Here is an 18,706-nt window from a genome sequence, read left to right as displayed (position 1 = left end):
CCAGCGTGACCTTGACTTTACGCTGATCAGTTCAAGTAACAGAAACCGACCATTGAAATCGCAATCGCATCGCGCGAATTAAACGGCCGAAAGAGCATTTCACACTTGGGAAGGTTTAAGATTGTTGTCCAGTTAATTGCATTGGATATGTTTTTTTTCTCAAAGGTTTATTTATCTTGCCTACTTATGGCAAGGCAAGTACGAACGATTTCATGTCATGCACGCGTATTAAGTTAGATATTAACAATCGCATGCCCAAATGCAAATATCAGTGAAATACAAAATAGTCTGATTAAATGGTTACACCCCTATGTTCCGACACCCCTATGTTCCGACTGCACATATTCCTATTCCTAACCCTAACCCTAACCCTAACCCTAACCGGGAGTAACACAATCTAGGTTGTCGGAACATAGGGGTGTCGGAACATAGAGCAGTCACCGATTAAATTTGGTTCAAAAAAAGCTAAAACCAAACAAAAAATGTTTGATCTGTGGCGTATGCGTTTTGATATTTAACTTGTAACTTTTTAGATACACAATACATAGAAAAGGCTGGAAACTAGTAGCCGCCAGAAAGGAGAACCGGCTACTTTTCTATCGAAAAAAAAATAAAAATTGTTTGGCTGTAAAAAATTCCCCCCTACAAGGGGTGAGACCCTTTCTAATTCTGACAGAAGTTTCCTTTAAGGGAAAATTCAAATGAAACTTCCCTCCTTCATGGGCGTCACCGGAATGTTTTTTTTTTGGGGGGGGGGCAAAGCAAATGTTGTCCACACAAACCCTTGTATTTTCTCTAGCATATTCTCAATCTATCATTTTTTTCGAGGGTGGGCGGGAGGACATTTGCCCACCCCACCCCCATTGACACCCCTGCAGACGCCCATTTTGTTGAATGTGTATTAAATTAATACCTCTTTTTTTGTTTTTTGGGTTTTTTTGGGGTTGCTTTTCCGGAAAGAATGTTATGGGTTACTTCGTTTTAACTGTTTTTGTTTATCTTTGTAGCTGTCGTTGCCTGTAAATTGAAAACACTTAGTTTATGTACAAAGTATATGTAGTGGTGACTACATACTACTAGGAATGGCTAAACTGTCTGAGGTATTTATGAATACACATTTAACAAAATGGGCGTCTGAAGGGATGTCAATGGGGGTGGTGGGCAAATGTCCCCCGCCCACCCTAAACAAAATTATTTATTGAGAATATGCTAGAGAAAGTAGAAGGATTTTAGGGGAACAATTTGCTTTGCCCCCATGCTACAAAAAATTCTTAATTGTTTTTGTTTATCTTTGTAGCTGTCGTTGCCTGTAAATTGAAAACATTTAGTTTATGTACATAGTATATTAAGTGGTGACAGTTTGCCAAGTTATTCTCGCAATAAACCCTGTAATCCCTCATATTTCTGTACGAGTTCATCGGTGCCCTAAGACAGTCACTGCACGAAAAGAAGGTTCTTCCTGCAGCCTTCCTGGCTTTTGTTGGAAATGAGAGGGGTGAAATTATTGTCCATTTGTCTTTGATGAAAACTGTTCTTCCTCGTTTCTACTCATGAATATTAATATATGATGACAAATTTTTGTCAACAGCCAGCCATTCAGTCAAAGTATGAGAAGCAGAAAAAAGCTGCCTAATATTGGAGACGTACATTTTTTTTGGTTCGCATTATGACTACTCAAAAACAGACACAGTGTCCGTAGACTTCAATTTGGAGTTTGACGGAGCCTCAGTCCTTGAGTTTATGTTCATGTAACATATGCTTATCATCTAAAAATATGATATGGCTTTCTTGTTTTTGCAGGGCATAATAAAATATTGCTCTGAGCTAACGAAGGAATGGTTCGGGGCCACATTGTACGAACTGATGAAACTTCTGCATTTAGGTATGAAAACTGGTGAGGTTATATTGCAATCAGTTATAGCGAAAAAAGAGAAGTGTATGGACTAAAATAAGTCTTGTTATTTCGCCCTCCCCCCCCCCCTCCCTGGCCATGCATGGGCGTCGCCAGGATTTTTTTCTAGCGGGGAGCAAAGCAAATTGTTACCCAAAATCCGTGTACTTTCTCTAGCATATTCTCAATTGATAATTTTGTTTAGGGTGGGCGGGGGACATTTGCCCACCCCTCCTTCATTGACACCCATGCAGACGCCCATTTTGTTAACTGCGTATTTTATTAATAGCAAATGTGACTTCACACCTCTTTTCCTTTTTTTCCTTTCTTGTTTTCTCCCTTTTTTGGTTGCTTTTCCAAGGGTGGCAAGCGCCCCCTTTGTCTCCCTCTCGCGACGCCCATGCTTCTCCTAAGATTATAATTATGTGGACGAAATGATTTGCACAGTTATCCAAAACAACCAGACCAAAGGACGAGTGGATGTGAACAAATCGTAAAATACGATGAGCTAATGTAGACACCTAAAAAAAAAATTCAGTTGATTACTTTTTATAGCCATGGGTGGCTGTGAGCTCCGGGTAATAGCCAGTGTCCATGTTTTCCTTCTTACAAAACATCCCAGGTAATAACCCAAAACTATATCAAAATGGTGCGGAGCCAGGACTGTCTTTTATTTGATTTTAACAAACGGAGACAGTTCTGGGTCCTCCTTTCTCATTGATGTCATTTTTTTCAACCTACCTCCTATTTTTTAAACCCTGTTCATCTGTCATGTCTGAACATGCATGATACCCAAAGGCAACGCACATTTCTCAGGTACCCACGTCCAGTGTCATTATCAATAGGCATATCTGAAGTGACATTTTTTCAGTCCAAGAACATTAAGCCTCAAGCGATGATCCGCATACATGAAAGGATGTTATTTGGCATTAATCTTAAAACTTTCTCTACATGTGCTCTTCAACATAATCGGTGTTTTTCTTCGCTAACAGATGTTCAGTTTATTATGTTTTATCTAATTTACATTTGTACCACTAGTCACTTGCCTCTGAAGCGGGTCTTGTTGAGACCGAAACGTCATGCCAGCTAAATTGGTCGATTAGTATATTTCAGGTAATAATCCAGTCAGTAAGCAGTTTGCATCAGTCATTTTCCTTAATTTAAATTTAATGGACACATTGATATAAACTGGAAAAAAAAATTAACATATATTTTTGGACGTTTTCAACACTCTGAAAATTCGATTTTATTTTCGCTTTTGCGCACATTATACACCCCCCAAAACCGCCTAAATTGTTGTTCGACGACAAATAATTCGAAATTTGAAAAGTAATATTTTTTTTGCTGGATGTCACATTCAAAAGTGAATAACGCTTATGTTGCAAAAATAATAATAATAATAATATAATTTTGTGTTGAAACTCATAATTAACCACGGGAGACCAACATTAATGTTATTGAAAATGTACTCAAAAAGATGTGCTCAGTTTAGGATGCATGAGTTGCAAGACACGTATTCATCATTTATCTCCCGTATTTAATTGTCAAAGCACTTACATGTAAAATAAATGGTTTAAATTAATAGGTTAAAGAAAAGAGCGTGTAAATTTAAACTTGCCTTTTTGGGGGATCATTATTATTTTTTGATGTCGTTTCTCCGGTGATGTGCCTTTAAATTCCAGCTTCAACTATTTATAATAAGACGAGTACGATTAGGAATTTGGTCATATAAACAGGGAAATACTAAACAGTCGTTTTCAGCTGAAAGAAGGTGAAGCTGGTTAGAAGTCGTACAGTGTGTATCAAACAAAATGCAAAGTACAACGGAATGTCAGACGTAGAATGTGTAACCAACATAGATAATATAGGTATGGTTTGAAAGATACGCCTTTCCACCTTATAATGAGACATGAAACGTCCAAATCTGATATTATTTGACAGAGTTATGAGTAATTTTCCAAGAGAGGTGAAATTAACCATCATGGGACCAAGTTTGCAATTTTAGGCATAGGGACAAAGGTAGACTAATAGCCTCTGTGTGGATAATTGCCTGGCCAACAAAAATGTGTTTAGCAAGTATATCCTAAACTCTTTCTCGCTATCAGTTTGTAAACATGTTTACATGCTAAACATTTTTAGCATGAGGTGATAGCAAGCACGTGTTTTGAATTGTGTTTACTCGCAAAACACATTTTTGTAGGCGAGGCAAATATCCACACAGTACAGAGGCAATAATAGGCCTCTTTGTCCCAATGCCTAAAATTGAAAACTTGGTACCATGGTCAATTTATCCTCTCTTGGAAAATAACTCACAACTCTGTCAAAAATTGTCAGGATTGGACGTTTGGTGTCTCATTTTAAAGTGAAAAGGCTATCTTTCAAACCATACCTATATTGTCTATGTTGGTTACTCATTCTACGGGGTCCATTCATAAGTCCGACGCCTCATAGGTCCGACGCCTCATAAGCCCGACAAAATCGCAACCCCAACCAAATAAAGGCCCATGAGTCCGATGCCTTATAGGTCCGAAATTTCGGACTTATGAGGCGTCGGCAGTGGCGGAGATTTCTTGTTACAGGTGGGGGGGGGGATGATTTTTGAAAGGCCATCCTTGTGTGGAACGCGACACGGCACGGGGTCCAAGAAACCGTTAAGGGCCCCCTGGTGGGTTGCAGGCGCAAAGCCCTTGCTAGGGGTTGAGGTAACCCCCCCCCCCCCCTGGAGCCCCTGGGGTTTACAAAATTCAACCTTTTCTTGAGCTTGAATTGCAATAAATGACAATAATTAACACCTTCAAGCATTAACAAATACAAAAGATCTTCAAAACTAAAATTTCTCATCCAATGTATTTGGAAGTGTAGGCCTAAGCTATCTTTGCACAATGGAGCTCTGGTCACCTAGCAACACAAATAATGCCTATGCATTATTTTAAGTATAATTATTTACAAAATAATTAATGCAAAATAATGCCTAGATGCATTTTGGTATAAGGTATGATTAGAATGTGATTTGGTCTACACTCTACAAAAACTATGAAAACATATGGTGGACAATGATGTATGCCTGATGACAGTGGCGTAGCCAGGAATTTTTCAGTGGGGGGGGGGGGGGCGCTGGGGGGCTGTAACATTTCATGGGGGCGTCATGTAGGGGTGTCAATCGCTTCTCAAAAGTGGGGGGGGGACATACCTTGATCAGAACTGATGCGAGCGCGAAGCGCGAAGCCCTTACGGCTTGGGGGTTCGGGACCCGCTTAAGGGCCCCGAAAAAAATTGGATTCTCGATGCTCTGTGGTGTGATCTGAGGCAATTTCGTACCACGTTAACCAATAATTATCTTAGCACAAAAGATAATAATTTAAACATAATTTTCGAGGTTTTCTCAGCTAAAGGCATAAGAAAAATGTTTGAACATTGTTTTCGAGGTTGGAGTTATTGAATCAGCTACCAGAATTCTGAGCTATAGGCGTGGGGTTCGGGGCCCGCTTAAGGACCCGAAAAATTTTGGATTCTAAATGCTCTGTGGTGCTATCTGAGGCAATTTCTGACCACTTTAACCAATATTTTCTAAGCAAAAGATACATTGTAGTACATAATAGGGCCCTGTAAATGAGACACGAGTTCAAAAATCTGGGGGGGGGGGAAGACATTTGATATTGTGTCCCCCACCCTTCAAAAAGGGGGGGGGGACCAGTCCAGTCTAAAATGGTGCGGCTTATACGATGGTGCGGCTTATACGCTGTGGCCTAAATCTTATTCTGAAGTTTTTGGAGCGCTGCGGCTTATACACAGGGCGGCTTATATTCCGAAAATTACGGTAAGCGAACGACACTTGCACTTGCTGGGCTGCGTGGTGCTGGCCTGTCAAGGGGTATTGGCAAGATACGGACCCTGCCCAAATTAGTACGCCTGCCTTTAAAAGGTGGGGGGATGATTACATTGGTCATCCCCCCCTGGTCAAAAGGTGGGGGGATATATCACCCCCCCCCCATCCCCCCCCCGGATCTCCGCCCATGGGCGTCGGACCTATGAGGCGTCAGACTTATGATACGGCCCCCATTCTACGTCTGGCATTCAGTTGTATTTCGTTTCCATTTTTGTTTTATACACACTGTACATTGAGAAGCATCGACACATACATAGTGCTACCCTCAGTCTCTGTTTTGGCTCTAGGAGATGGACGTGATGATCGTGATCATCCTCAGACATGCAATGCTCGGAATGTGATCTTATTACCAGTCTTATTTTAGCCTTTAGGTATCGATCACGCTTCTGTAGCCATCCAAGACGCCAACCTCCCGATTGGACATTGGAAAAACCAGATGGTGTAATTTGGAACAATAATGAAGATTAATAATAATGAAGATTTATTAAGCGCACATATCCACCTATTAAGGCGCTCAAGGCGCTATAAACACAATAAATGGAATTTATTCAGAAAATAAACATAATCCCAATAGAGAGAGAAAACAAATGACACATTCTACTTATGAGGCGTCGGACCTATGAGGCGTCGGACCTATGATACGGCCCCCATATTACGTCTGGCATTCCGTTGTATTTTGTTTGCACTTTTTGATACATACTGTATATTGAGAAGCATCGACACATACATAGTGCTACCCTCAGTCTCTGTTTTGGCTCTAGGGGACGGAACGACTGTTCAGTGGCGTTAATCCGTGTGGGCGAGGTGGGGGGGGGGGGATGGGGATGACCAATAATCCTAAAATTGCCCGATTGGAAACCACATGACACAATGCAATCTATATACCGTATGTTCTCTGTTTTGCTTTTTCATACATTTCAACTATTTGAAATTTATAAGAAAACCTAGAAATCGGCATTGTTTGGCTTCTCACCAGAAACATCTGAGGTGGGGGATCCAATGGCCCACCCCACCCCAGACAAAAATAGGGGGAGGGGATATATCCTCCCCATTCCCGGGATTTTCGCCTATGACCTTGTTGTATTGTAGTTTTAATAAGACGTATCCTGATACTGATCGCTCCGCTCACTGCGCTTCATTGCCATATGGAATAAAAACGAGGCCGCGCTACAGAATATTATATAAAGACTATTTGGCACCATTACTGCGTTAGTAAAAATAGTATAGGAACCCTTTCAAAAGCAGTTTTTTTAAAATGTACAGGTTTTTTATTTGGTGCCATTTGAACTCTGAAAAACAGTTTCTTGTATAGAACGATTAAGAAATACCCTTATTAGACTATAGAGCCTGAAAAAGCATCTCTTGTGACGCGCTTCCGGAACCCTTGAATAGGAAATTAATTTTCTGCAATTATTTGTGTAACATTGAGTTTTTGTTAAGGTAAATTAACACCAGAAAAGCCTTCGAAAAATTGTTTCTAGCATAAATATTAAAAAGAATTGATAAATTGCCTGACGTAAAGGAGAAATATCGTCCCAAAATTTGACCTCTCACTTCCGAAATCTGAAATACATGAGGATTATACTGCAACTCGGTGCACTCGCACATTGGATTAACATGTGTGAAATAGTTTTTGTGACGGTCATCAGGTGAAACCTTAAAGGCAAATAGAAGACCAAAATGTCTTTTAGAGTTTAACAATGTTTTGATGAGACTTAAAAGACATTTACGAAACAAAACCTAAAGTGACCGCTGCTAAGGACGGTAATCAAGCCAGCCCGACTAAATCTAGAATCCATCGGCTGTAGGTAGGTAAATATTCGTGTCGTTCTACAGTCTCGTTCTCACGCGAGTACGCGATGTGAAACCAACGTGAACGAACGAGGAATCCTAGGAACGAAAATGCCGGACGGTGAAAGGTCTTTAAATGATATCTATTTTCACCCATATCCAAGTGATTTATTAATGAATTTCTTTTTTAGGATACAAAGACAAATTTCCAACATGAATGGTTCTCGGGGTGGTTACGGCTAAAAATCATTCAGCCAGCAATTGTAGCAAGGGAAAGGGCAACCAAATGTAAAATGCTCAAAGGCGGTTCCGCTTGGTCTCATGCTTCACTACTTCCAGGCTATCAACCTCATACAGTGCAATGGACCCACAGAGATGTTTTAAACAAGCATCAAAGCTGGGGCCGTTTGTGCTTAGACATAATTATTGTCGGACTTGGGAGACCTTTTCTATTATTTTAATTCTTCCCACAAAAGGGAGCGCTGCAGTACCCTCGATGGCGATGCTAATCCGAAATTCGTCAATGTATGTAAAAACATTCTACCCCCGGCTTACATGTGAAGTGGAGTGACTACTGTCCGATTTGCGGGCACTCAGGAATGCACCAGATTCTCAAGGGGACACTTCAGTTTGGTGAAACACGCAACAAAATTGTGCCTGCGAAATTCTTCAGTCCAAGATCACTTTGATATGCGAGCGGGCGGGGGTTTAATCAAGATACCCTTCAACAACAGGTTAAAGGGTGCTTTCAACACACAATCCAAAGACCGGCATAAAGGTCTGTTATAATGTCCCCCTCTTTTCATTCCTCACATTTATTTTAATGAATTTTGTTTCAATTCAGGAAATATTCAACCGATAACCCCTTCTTTAAAGCCCGCCGCACACGAGAGCTGTACGTGCTGAGCAAAAGAAATGTCGTTCGTGGCATTTGCTCAGCACGTAGCTCAGGTTCGCCGAAAACGGTGAGAATTTCAACTCGCGAGGGGAAATAAATCAAACGGGATAGAAATTGGACTCACGGCCATCGGGAGGCAGAAAACGCAACAAAGATTCACCGAACACGGTGAGCTACGTGCTGAGCAAACGGCCTTGAGAGACTATGTGCAGCTTGTATGCAGGGGGGGGGGGGTATGGTGATTCTTTTGTGAACAGTTTTGCAATGCAATTATTCATGAGTATAAAGCAGGAGGAACAATTTCTTGAAAGCATTTTCAGCATAGATTTGTGAACAAAACCCTTTCATTTCCAAAAGAAACTCTCCTGGGTTAGACAAAAGTCTGTCGTCCTGTGTCGGGAACGTACAATATGAAATGTTTGTTTGCGTTGGCAAGAGTCAACGAACTGCAGTTTTTGTGATTCCTACATGCCTTATAAACCCTCTGAGGCAACCCCGTGGCTTGGATTTATTGCGTGATCGGGCTGATCCCCGATTGATCCCTCTTTGGTTTTGTCTTGGTTCTTTTTTCCATGTTGTTGTTGGGTGATCGGACACAACCTGATAAACCGGGCTTATCCCGGGGTCCGCCCGATAGTTCGAAGGTTCGATAGTCCGAAGGTTTATTGATCCGAAGGTTCGATAGTCCGAGCGCGCAAATTTCACCTAACCGGGGTTTAATTCCGAAAAAGAAATAAGGTTCGTTTACCCGAACGTTTGATGCGATAGTCCGAAGGTTCATTTATCCGAAGGTTCGGTAGTGTGATTTTAGAATAAGGTTAATTAGTCCGAATGTTCAATAGTGTGAGGGCTCCTTTGGAAAGCAGTTTTTTAAACTGAAATGGACTACCCTCGTTAAAAATTACAATAAATAAAATAAATAAGATAAAAGTCCGAAACAAAAATAAGGTTTAGATGTCCAAATTGACAATATATAGTGTTCAAGGCTGTGAATTCGGACTGTTGAACCTTATTGTCGATTCGGACTATTGAACTCTATTTTCTATTCGGACTATCGAGCCTCCGGACTATTTGACCTTATCCTATTTTTGGACTATGGGCCCTTCGGACTGTCAAACCTTCTGACTATCGAACCTAAGGACATCCCTGCCAGATGGACTTTCGGGGTACCTCCATTGTTGTCCCATTGTCCCTATTTCTAAAGATTTCGTTGCGGGGTACCCTTTTTTTGTAAAGATTGTATTTGTGGTGTACCTCGAACAAAGGACAGGTTCCCCACAAGTGGTCCATGGTAAGGGCGGACTAACGAGCTTACGGACTAAAGAACCTTCAGACATTCGGGCAGTCACCCTTATATCATTTCTTCTTCTTGGCTGACCGGACAGCCTCGATATCCGGTTTTTGTACGATTCATTCTTAGGCCAAAAAAAATAAGTCTCCGGTTTCTGGTATGGAGCTTGTCCAAAAAGTGGTGCGGCGACGCGGCTTTTTTTTTTTTTTTACCTGACTTTTTTGCTTCAAATGTCGGCTGATGACTGCAAATGGTGCCCGACTAAACTTAGTGCAAATATATGGGAGTCCAGAGAGGCCACATAAAGCTTATTCTCGATCATAACCCCATCTAAAAACACGTTAAAATTGTGCAGTAGCAGGATTCCAGTCAAACCAGTGAGTTTGGCGGTTTTGAGACATCATCTTTCATTGAAAAAAAAAACGTTTTCATTTTGCCGACGCGCATGGCTACGGCGACGCGCGCGCATACCAGAAATCGGAGACTTTTTTTTTTGGCCTTAGTTGATGGGATTGGTCTTCGAGTTTCAACACAATCACCGTTTTGAAATTGTTCGACTCTTGGACGATGGGGCTGATTACAAATAGAACTCGTCATGCATGATGGGACCACCTCGGAAGTTAATTTAGCAAAAACACACACAAAGAAGTCATGATGATGTCATCAATTGAAAGGGCGCTCTCTACAGGCACGTAAAGCAAAGTTGATTTTGTTTTTGTTTTTATTTGAGAACCATTTTCCAAAATGTGGATCAGATTACCAGAGCAACTTTTTTGGACAGTAGCAAATCAATTTGCGAAGGTTCCAAATGATTACGTCATCAGACCGGAAGTTACGCTAGATGATCTTGTTTTTTCTTGTTTTATTCAAATCCATCATTCATTGCTCAAAAGCGTTGATTGTGGCACAAATGCTGATACCAACATTTGGTGTCAGGCAACCAAATGCTGTGCCGTCATCAAACTGGTCGTTAAGTGCCAATCAATCCATACAAATGATACATGCATTAACTGATAAATTAATCCGAGATTTGACAATTTTCTGCCATTTTAACGGTGACATTGATTAATGTACTAAAAACCATAACCCTGCTTTGTAACAAGAACAAGCGCAAAACTTCTAGTTAGTTCCTGTTAATGTACCCTTCAGGAGACATGACGTCATAAGTTATACCTAACAGAGACACTGGACATTAGGGAGACATTTTTTTTTAAATTCGTAATAGGCTATTTCGTTGTTCGTTGTCCAAAACATAAACATACCAAAAAATCGCGGGGGTACGTGCCCACGTACTATGTGAATTGTGCACAGCCCTATGAGAATGCCTCCATAGGGTACCGTACCATTGCCCGTATTTTAAATAATAATTATTATTATTAAATGCTTTGCATTATATTTTGCTGTTTGTGCTACTGAAGGGAAGAGTTTGAGAAATTCCAGTCTTAGAACATTTGACGTTCATCATTTGGTTAAACTTCACAAGAACCTGACATTTCAGCTTTTTCGATCGATCCGATCTGATGCCAATTTCGTTGCCAGTCTGTGCCAGGGGCCAAGAACGTGACGCTAGAGTGCACAGACATCAGATGCACCGCAGGCTATTCCTTACACTTACGTGGTATCTTGTCAAACACATCTAAGATGTGAAACATGAATTTCCATTACTTAAGCATTCAAGTCGCCCAAATATGACTTAGAGTGGTATTCCGGCCTGAAATCCCCGATTTTTATGTTTTGGGTTGTTTACATATACTATTTGTAAAGGTCTGGCTGAAAGGAAACAAACCTAATGTCTTACCGTTCCCTAAAAAAGTATTATTTCAAGTCGTGTCTAATCAATGCAGCGTATACACGTGGTGTGTGGTACACAATACACACATTGAAATACACATCAAATGTTTCTCTTTACATGTCCGCAGAGTGCGAAAAACTATGCGGCTGGATCACAACTAGCACTGAACAGCTAGATTTTGCGGGGACAAAATTGTGACCCTCCGAAATTCGTTCTGGTTTTTAAAGGATGGTTGTGTTGACGTTTATACTTTTAAACGACATTATACTTTTAAACGTGTTTGATAGCCGAAGTGGGTGCATCCCAGGCCGTCATTCCCTTTAAGTATGACGTGGCAAAACAAAGAGGGAAATGAAAAGAAGAACCTGAAAACGGTGATGGGGATGCGCTTGGATTGAGTTTTGGAAAATTACTACAACTTATCGATAAATTGCTCGCGAAATGCCAAGTAAATCGAACACAATCACACTCCCCTTCAAAGAAAAAGTGGGGAAAGGAGCTTAGTCAGTCATCATCCCGGGGTTCCGCTCAGCTTTGGAGGGTTTGAACACGTCTTGATATTGAACTGGACAATTCATAAGCGAAATCCCTTGGCATTATAGTTGTATTCCGCTGGGTATTTTGTAATAAGACTCTTGCAATCGCAACAGCTGATTATCCTATTCTCGTACGAACCGGTTGAACGTGTTGGAAATGTCGAACATGTCCGAAGTGGAGCGTACGCAATCAATCATGCACAGTTTGGTTAAATAGGGGGTGGGAAAATGACGGGAATAACTTCCTTTTTTGAAAAAAAATTGATGTAAACAAAATTAAAGAGAGAGAGAGTATGGGTTGGTTATGAATTAATGCATAGAAACTCGGTTGGATTTTTCTTTACAGTTCTGTGTATAAAACGCATTTATGCAGGATACCACAAGAAAAACACGTAATACCTTTTCCCCACTGAATTGTGTGTTTCTTTACGCAAATAAATAAGCAACGGGGGCCACCGTCATCTGTATCTGAGCGACCTCTTGTAACACCCACCAGGGGATATTGTAATCATTTCCACTATAATGGAGGCATAACACATAAAGGATTCACATTGTGTGACCCCGTTTGGGATAATTCTAAAATACATTTCAAGATGCTTTATTTCTAGATACTGCTTTGGCTTTCTGAGAACTTGAACAAAATGATCAGGCCCACTTGTTTTAGTTAAACTCAGAGACACGGGAGGGGGAAGAAGCATCGTAGGTTTCTATTGTGGGGAAAGCGGAGGCGAGCAAGAAAACTAGCTAATATTAGAGGGATCCCTCATCGTAGTGACAATGGTTTGTAGCCCGGACGCCAAACGAGAGCCGACAATATCAAAGGAGGGCACTCTTCCTATCTGCGTTATGCTAATCATGATGTCCAGGGCTTTAGGGAGTAAGTTTTTCAAGGAATAATGGTATTTAAATCACCGACGATTGGCAGCTGATTCGTGGACTGGTAGGAAGTAGTCCTGACTTCTAATCAGGTGATCCGAGTTCGAATCCAAGTGAGCGTTTTTTAAATGCTTACCTTTTAAATAACTAAAGTGAGGAAAGCAAAGCCCATCTTGGGTTTGTGTTGTGGAGAACAAGGCATTAGATATGCATGTAATGCACCAATCAGAAGATGGGAAAAAATGTCGTTTGAGGAAAACAAATCGCAGCCCGGACATTCCAATTGAAGAATCATGGTAAAAAGGTCAATTTCCTGTCCAAACTAATTTACACCATAAAATGCACTTTTAATATCATGCTCTCATCCAAATTGTTGGGAGGTCTTCATTTACTTCTTGGACACGAAATAGTCGGGTCTGTAGCTGTACATGGTGTTGCTGGAATCTATGGTTGAGCACTCGCACCGGCGGGCATTCTGGTAGGTGTAGGTGGGGTCTACCCCGGGGTCACAGTCTGGTAACTGGACGTGTCTCTCTTCGTAGGAGGTGAAGCCGCACACGGGGTGGGAGGCAGTCACAAATGGGGGTTCGAGTGCCGGAACCTGACGATTTGGGTAGAAGAAATTTAAAAAAAGGAAAAAAATGTCACAGATAAGACTTAAGTAATTTTGGTTTTGCATCAGTACTATTTAGAGATAAGACGTAACTTTGAGCGCTACTAAAACCAAGTGAAAGCAGTGTCCCTTACATCTAGGAAACAAGCAAGGAGAAAGACGGTTTTATTCCACTGTATGCGGTTGCACTACTTACACGATCTTTTCGACTATAATTTGTTCATTAACCTTTAACTTTACTGGCCAAAGTGAAAATAATTAAGAAATTCATAATGTCCGGGTAACCACTTTGTTTTACCATTACTTTTTTTTTCCTTTGCTGAGTCTCAGCACGGATATTCACATCACTTCTGTGGATATCCATTTTAAATATCAAGCTTTGAAAATTGCATTGCACTACATACGCTCTATAAAAAAAATCCGTCTTTTCCCAATGAAAGGACAGGATATCCACAATTGTGCCTCTCATTTTCCTCGAAGCCAATGCCTAGAAATGTTCCTTTGTTGTCAATTGCAGATCGATTACAGTTTGTGTGTTTTCGTCTTAGTTAGCCATTATTTAAGATATGAATCATTACACGTGTTCAGGTTTTGTTTCAGATCTAATTTTAAACATTCCACGAAGGACCTGGGGCTCTATAGCTTTCAACAATATGCTTTTTAATAAGGCTATGTGGGGGCCGCTATTATAATGGAAAAAATAAACACAATCATTCGTGTACCAACGTGTAATGACGATACCTGTTTTCCCTGTCAACAAAAGGGACAGATATGGGTTGGTTTTTATTAGACTACATCCAATATAAGGCTTACTTGTCTTCGTTGTGGTTGTTACAATAGAATGGATGAGTAGGCGTTGATCGTTTCCCGCGCGCGCGCAAAAAAAGAGGTCGTTGTTGATAGTTTGACCATGGTTGGATTATGCCACAGGAAATTATCAAAGGAAGTATCGTCGGGGGATTTCGAACTCTGACGTCATCAATGAATTTGGAGTGACATACGAATTAAAACAATTCAGATAAGCACTGGGAAGTACTGGGAAGATCATGACGTTGTGTGGATGCGGATGGACGCGTGCAGAAGAAATGAAAGACACGGAAATCTAAGACGTCCTAGAAAAAAAAGTAAATAAGACCAACATAGTGGAATATTACCAGACCTATTGTCTCAAAACCTTAGATAGTCAGATTAATTCGAAGAGAGACAAACTTGCACAAGACCAGGTATGCAGTCAGCTTATACCGTTCACAATTTGAGACAGGGGTACCCCCCCCCATGTCCCTATAATTATGTACCCACTCTAGATTTTTCTTACCTAACACATCCCCTAGATTCCTGAGATTCTGGGAACACAATCGCAAATACAAGGGGGGGGGTTCCTTTCCGTCGCATATCTTTAAGAAGGTTCAAACGAGTCAGCTGGATGTTTTAGTTGATTGTAGTGCAGTTAAAGGGTCACATCGTCCTGAATCGCCGAAATGTTTGTTTTTCATATTGTTTACTTATCTTGTTTTTAAGGTTTGATTGAAAGAAAACTAAGCTAATGTCGCGCTGTTCCTGCTGAGAAAAGACAGAATACCCCACTTGTTTACTTCTGACACGGGGGACACTTTGTGGCATACGCATACGTATTTCCAGCCGTAGGCTAAATATGTATTCTTCTTGGACGAACGTTGCCCCCGGCTTCTGTCAGACAGTCAGTGTACGGTACCCCGTCATGTGTGTGTACACATTCTGTACATGGTTGCTATAGCTAAGCACCTATTATGACATCAGTAAGAGGTTCCAAGCTGTATCCTCCATGAATTGATCATTTTCAGCTACAAAGCTGTCGATCCGAACAGCCTATTGTTCTATGAATTGTCTTGGGGTTAGTGTGAACAAGTCAAAACATATTTCTTGTCTATTCTGTTGAGTGCGATTCTAACAAGAAAGTGGGTGACAATCGACAAGAGAATGGAATCTAATTTGAATTGATTGTCGTTCATAGCCTGCACATCATTGTGGTGAGTGTATTGTGTGGTACATTTCCCTCTAGAATTTAACGCAGGCTATATTATATGATCCTCTTTTCTACCAGGGGAAATTATCTTTAGGGTAGATATATAATAGAGTTCCTTTGCAAAAAGTGTCCTTTCTTGCCAATAAAAAGACCGTGACTCTTCGGGGATGGTACAGTATCAATCTTGAGGAACTAATTTTCAACAATTTCACGGTTTTGTTTCCAATAACAATGCCTGTTCTACCCTATCCAGGTATCAAAATATGTATTGCATTTGCTCAAAACAATTTCAGACTTTCTTCTTAAGGTGTAAGGCTTATTATATCTCTAACGCTGAGAAACAAAAGTGAACAATTTCAGAGTTCACCTCATATCTGCAAGAAAATGGCGTTGTCTTAAAGAAGAACCAGCGAACGCTTAAAAAACTTATTCAATTAGATCACTACAGGAACACTTACCGTTGCAAATCAGAAATATTCCACCAAATTTCATGGAACCTAAATATATCACTTCTTTATTTAAAATAGTCACCATTATGGGCTCCGTGCGTCAACGAAAGAAGGCGCCCTTTTACCTAGCAACGACGTCCCATGGGCAGGACATTTAGTTGGTTGGCGTGCCTCGTTCCTTGTACTTTGTGTGTGACGCACGTACACCAGGGGATTTGTGCTATGTACACGCAATGGTACGGCCGCGCGTCGCGGCAAAATTGCAGTCAGGCAAGATGGCGTCGGTCGGTCACCCCCAACTGTACTTTTTTTGCCGATGAGGGGGTACTTGGGAACGGGAATTATTATAATTACCCTGGATTGGACATTTGGGAGACATCCCCATAGACTTGTGCACACAATTTTTCAAACTTAAATGTGCCGTAACCCAATATTCCCTTGTCCTTTTCCCACGAATTTCGGTATGTTTACTAATTAGACCATGAGCAACAAAATATAATCTAATTGCGACAATAAAATTGTGCCTCTAAAGGGGGGCTGTGACATTAGGGAGACATGAAAATTTCTCCCTAGTGACCGATGTCTCCCATCGTGCAAAGAAATTACGATAACGTTATTATTATATTATTTTTTTAATTATGCCTAATTATTCGGCAAAAAAGCCAATTGGCCTTTTTTGTAGGATTAAAACAAACCTCCTTTTATACCCTGGGGTGAAACTGTATATAAGTTTGTCTGTGCTCAGCTCAGCAGTAAAGATCCATACAATCGGCTCCTCTTCTTATTGACACGAGACGGTGTTCGTTTCATCAGTTGATGGGTCCGCAAAGTATTAACACAATATTTATTTACGGGCAACTCGAGAATGACGAAAGCTGTTGTCTGACAGCCCATATGACGTCCCACACGACTTGTGACGTGAATCGGTCGGAGATCGCGTCAGAGAATGGGTGCTGCTAAAGGTCAACGGAACCAATAATCCGGTCTGGTATGGACAATTATCTGGTATGGCCAATCCGATTGGTAACAAAAGTAGGGCCATTAGGAATGGTGCGGGTACGGGATACGTTTACGGCTCGGAAAAAAAGAGAGGGCTATATCAACATTTTATATTTAGCAATTGTTGACTGCATGCTGTGATGTGGGATCTGACGTTTTCAACACCCGAGGGGCGCATAGCACCCGAGGCGAAGCCGATGGTGCAATGCGACCCGAGGGTGTTTAAAAGTCATATATCCCACATCACAGCAGTCAACAATTGGTTTTTTTTTATACCTCTGTCTTGGATTTTTTTGGATTTTGATATAAAAATCACGAAAACAAACAGCAATAAACACAACAATCATGACAATCAAACGTCAACTCACATGCAGGTCGCGTGCTCGAAACAGCTGATCGTCCGCTAGCTCGCTGCTCCCACCCATGCGTGAAAGCATGGTGAAAATAGCGTGGGTACCAACGATACAAGTGTCTCACACCGTACACATGTACCGTACGTACTAAGTTACAGCACACTCCGTGTGGGATATCACGTAATTATATGACATCCCACAGGGAGTGTGCCATTCATTTTTTGTTTATAAACTTTACATGTGATAGTTCTAGGCCAATGAAAATACAGTATTCAAGACAGAGGTATAACAAATCTTAACATTTAGGTTTGGAATGCACATTGACCATGGTGTGCCAGATAAATAACCACGCAAAATGGGTAGCCTATTAACAAGTAACTTGTCCCGACGCACATGGATAAAAAAAAACACGCGAACATGGAAAGGCGGCTTATGGTCTCTAATATGCGCGTATCATAAACGCTCGCGCTATGCGATATACGTTGTTTCGTAATTCGCACGTATTACGTTACATTCCGTTTGATACTTTCATTGTATAACTTTCTTCATGGAAGGCACTTAAACCATGGTATCTGTACTTAAATAGTAAAAACTTTTTTTTACTGCAATATGTACTTTTATATTATGACTGGACTATGATTGACTATTGTTTTTAATTATGACTGTACGGTTAGAACCAGTCCGTGTGAACTGGACGTGGTTTAAGCTGGAGTGAGTAGATTGACGTCTTTGCTCATTTTGCTAAGGAATATGTCTGCATAGAATTAGAATATAATTGAAAATTCATATCAACATGTTACCTCAATTGTGGCACATCGACCCCAGCATCCACTCACGGTGATCTCGTAGGGTCGGCAGCCATCTTTCTCGACTGTGTGCCTCATTGCGTTGTGCACGTAGCAACCAGTTGCCGTGCCGGGGTCAATGGCCAGTGCGCATGCGCACATCAGCACCAGGGTAGCCACCAATAGACAGGCGTGAGTTGTGAGGGAAGTCATGTTACTCTTTGCAAGTACCCTGCCGATACATCAAACAATCAAATACGTTCAAGGCATTTCAGGCAAATGAAAGTTTTGTTGTCGCATTTTGGGTGGAATATGGAGTAGTAGTGATACGGCATTATCTTTAATTCGAAAACGTAGAAACTAAAACGCGTCATTTTGGGCACTTCCGTTGATCGGTTATAGTCACACAATTGGTTTTTCAAATCCCTTATCAATCAGATATCACATATGCAGCAAGATATGTGACACTGAGGGCACCAATCACAAATTGTGCTGGGTATAAGATGCCAACTCAACGGATATTTTGAGTTTGTATCAAAACTTA

At 41.0% G+C, this 18,706-nt stretch overlaps 1 protein-coding gene across 1 annotated transcript; it reads right to left on the bottom strand.

Moving 5' to 3' along the window:
• Positions 1-13,207: 13,207 nt before the first annotated feature.
• On the bottom strand, positions 13,208-18,375 carry LOC119741304 (glycoprotein hormone beta-5-like). Its single transcript, XM_038217055.1, has 2 exons — positions 18,178-18,375; positions 13,208-13,562 (listed from the first exon to the last, which is right to left on the bottom strand). Exons 1-2 carry the CDS (start codon positions 18,373-18,375, stop codon positions 13,350-13,352), a joined length of 411 nt encoding a protein of 136 aa, XP_038072983.1. The 3' UTR covers positions 13,208-13,349.
• Between the last annotated feature and the right edge of the window lie 331 nt (positions 18,376-18,706).

The sequence above is a fragment of the Patiria miniata genome, unplaced genomic scaffold (assembly GCF_015706575.1).
Source record: "Patiria miniata isolate m_02_andy unplaced genomic scaffold, ASM1570657v1 HiC_scaffold_5, whole genome shotgun sequence".
Taxonomy (NCBI): Eukaryota; Metazoa; Echinodermata; class Asteroidea; order Valvatida; family Asterinidae; genus Patiria; species Patiria miniata.
The sequence above is the reverse complement of the archived record's forward strand: the minus strand, read 5'-3'. Positions and strand labels throughout refer to the sequence as shown.

Coding starts and splice junctions, on each gene's coding strand:
- LOC119741304 (XM_038217055.1), bottom strand. CDS start 18,375: ATGACTTCCCTCACAACTCACGCCTGTCTATTGGTGGCTACCCTGGTG. Junction 13,563..18,177: donor GTCGATGTGCCACAATTGAG/GTAACATGTTGA, acceptor CCAAATCGTCAG/GTTCCGGCACTCGAACCCCC.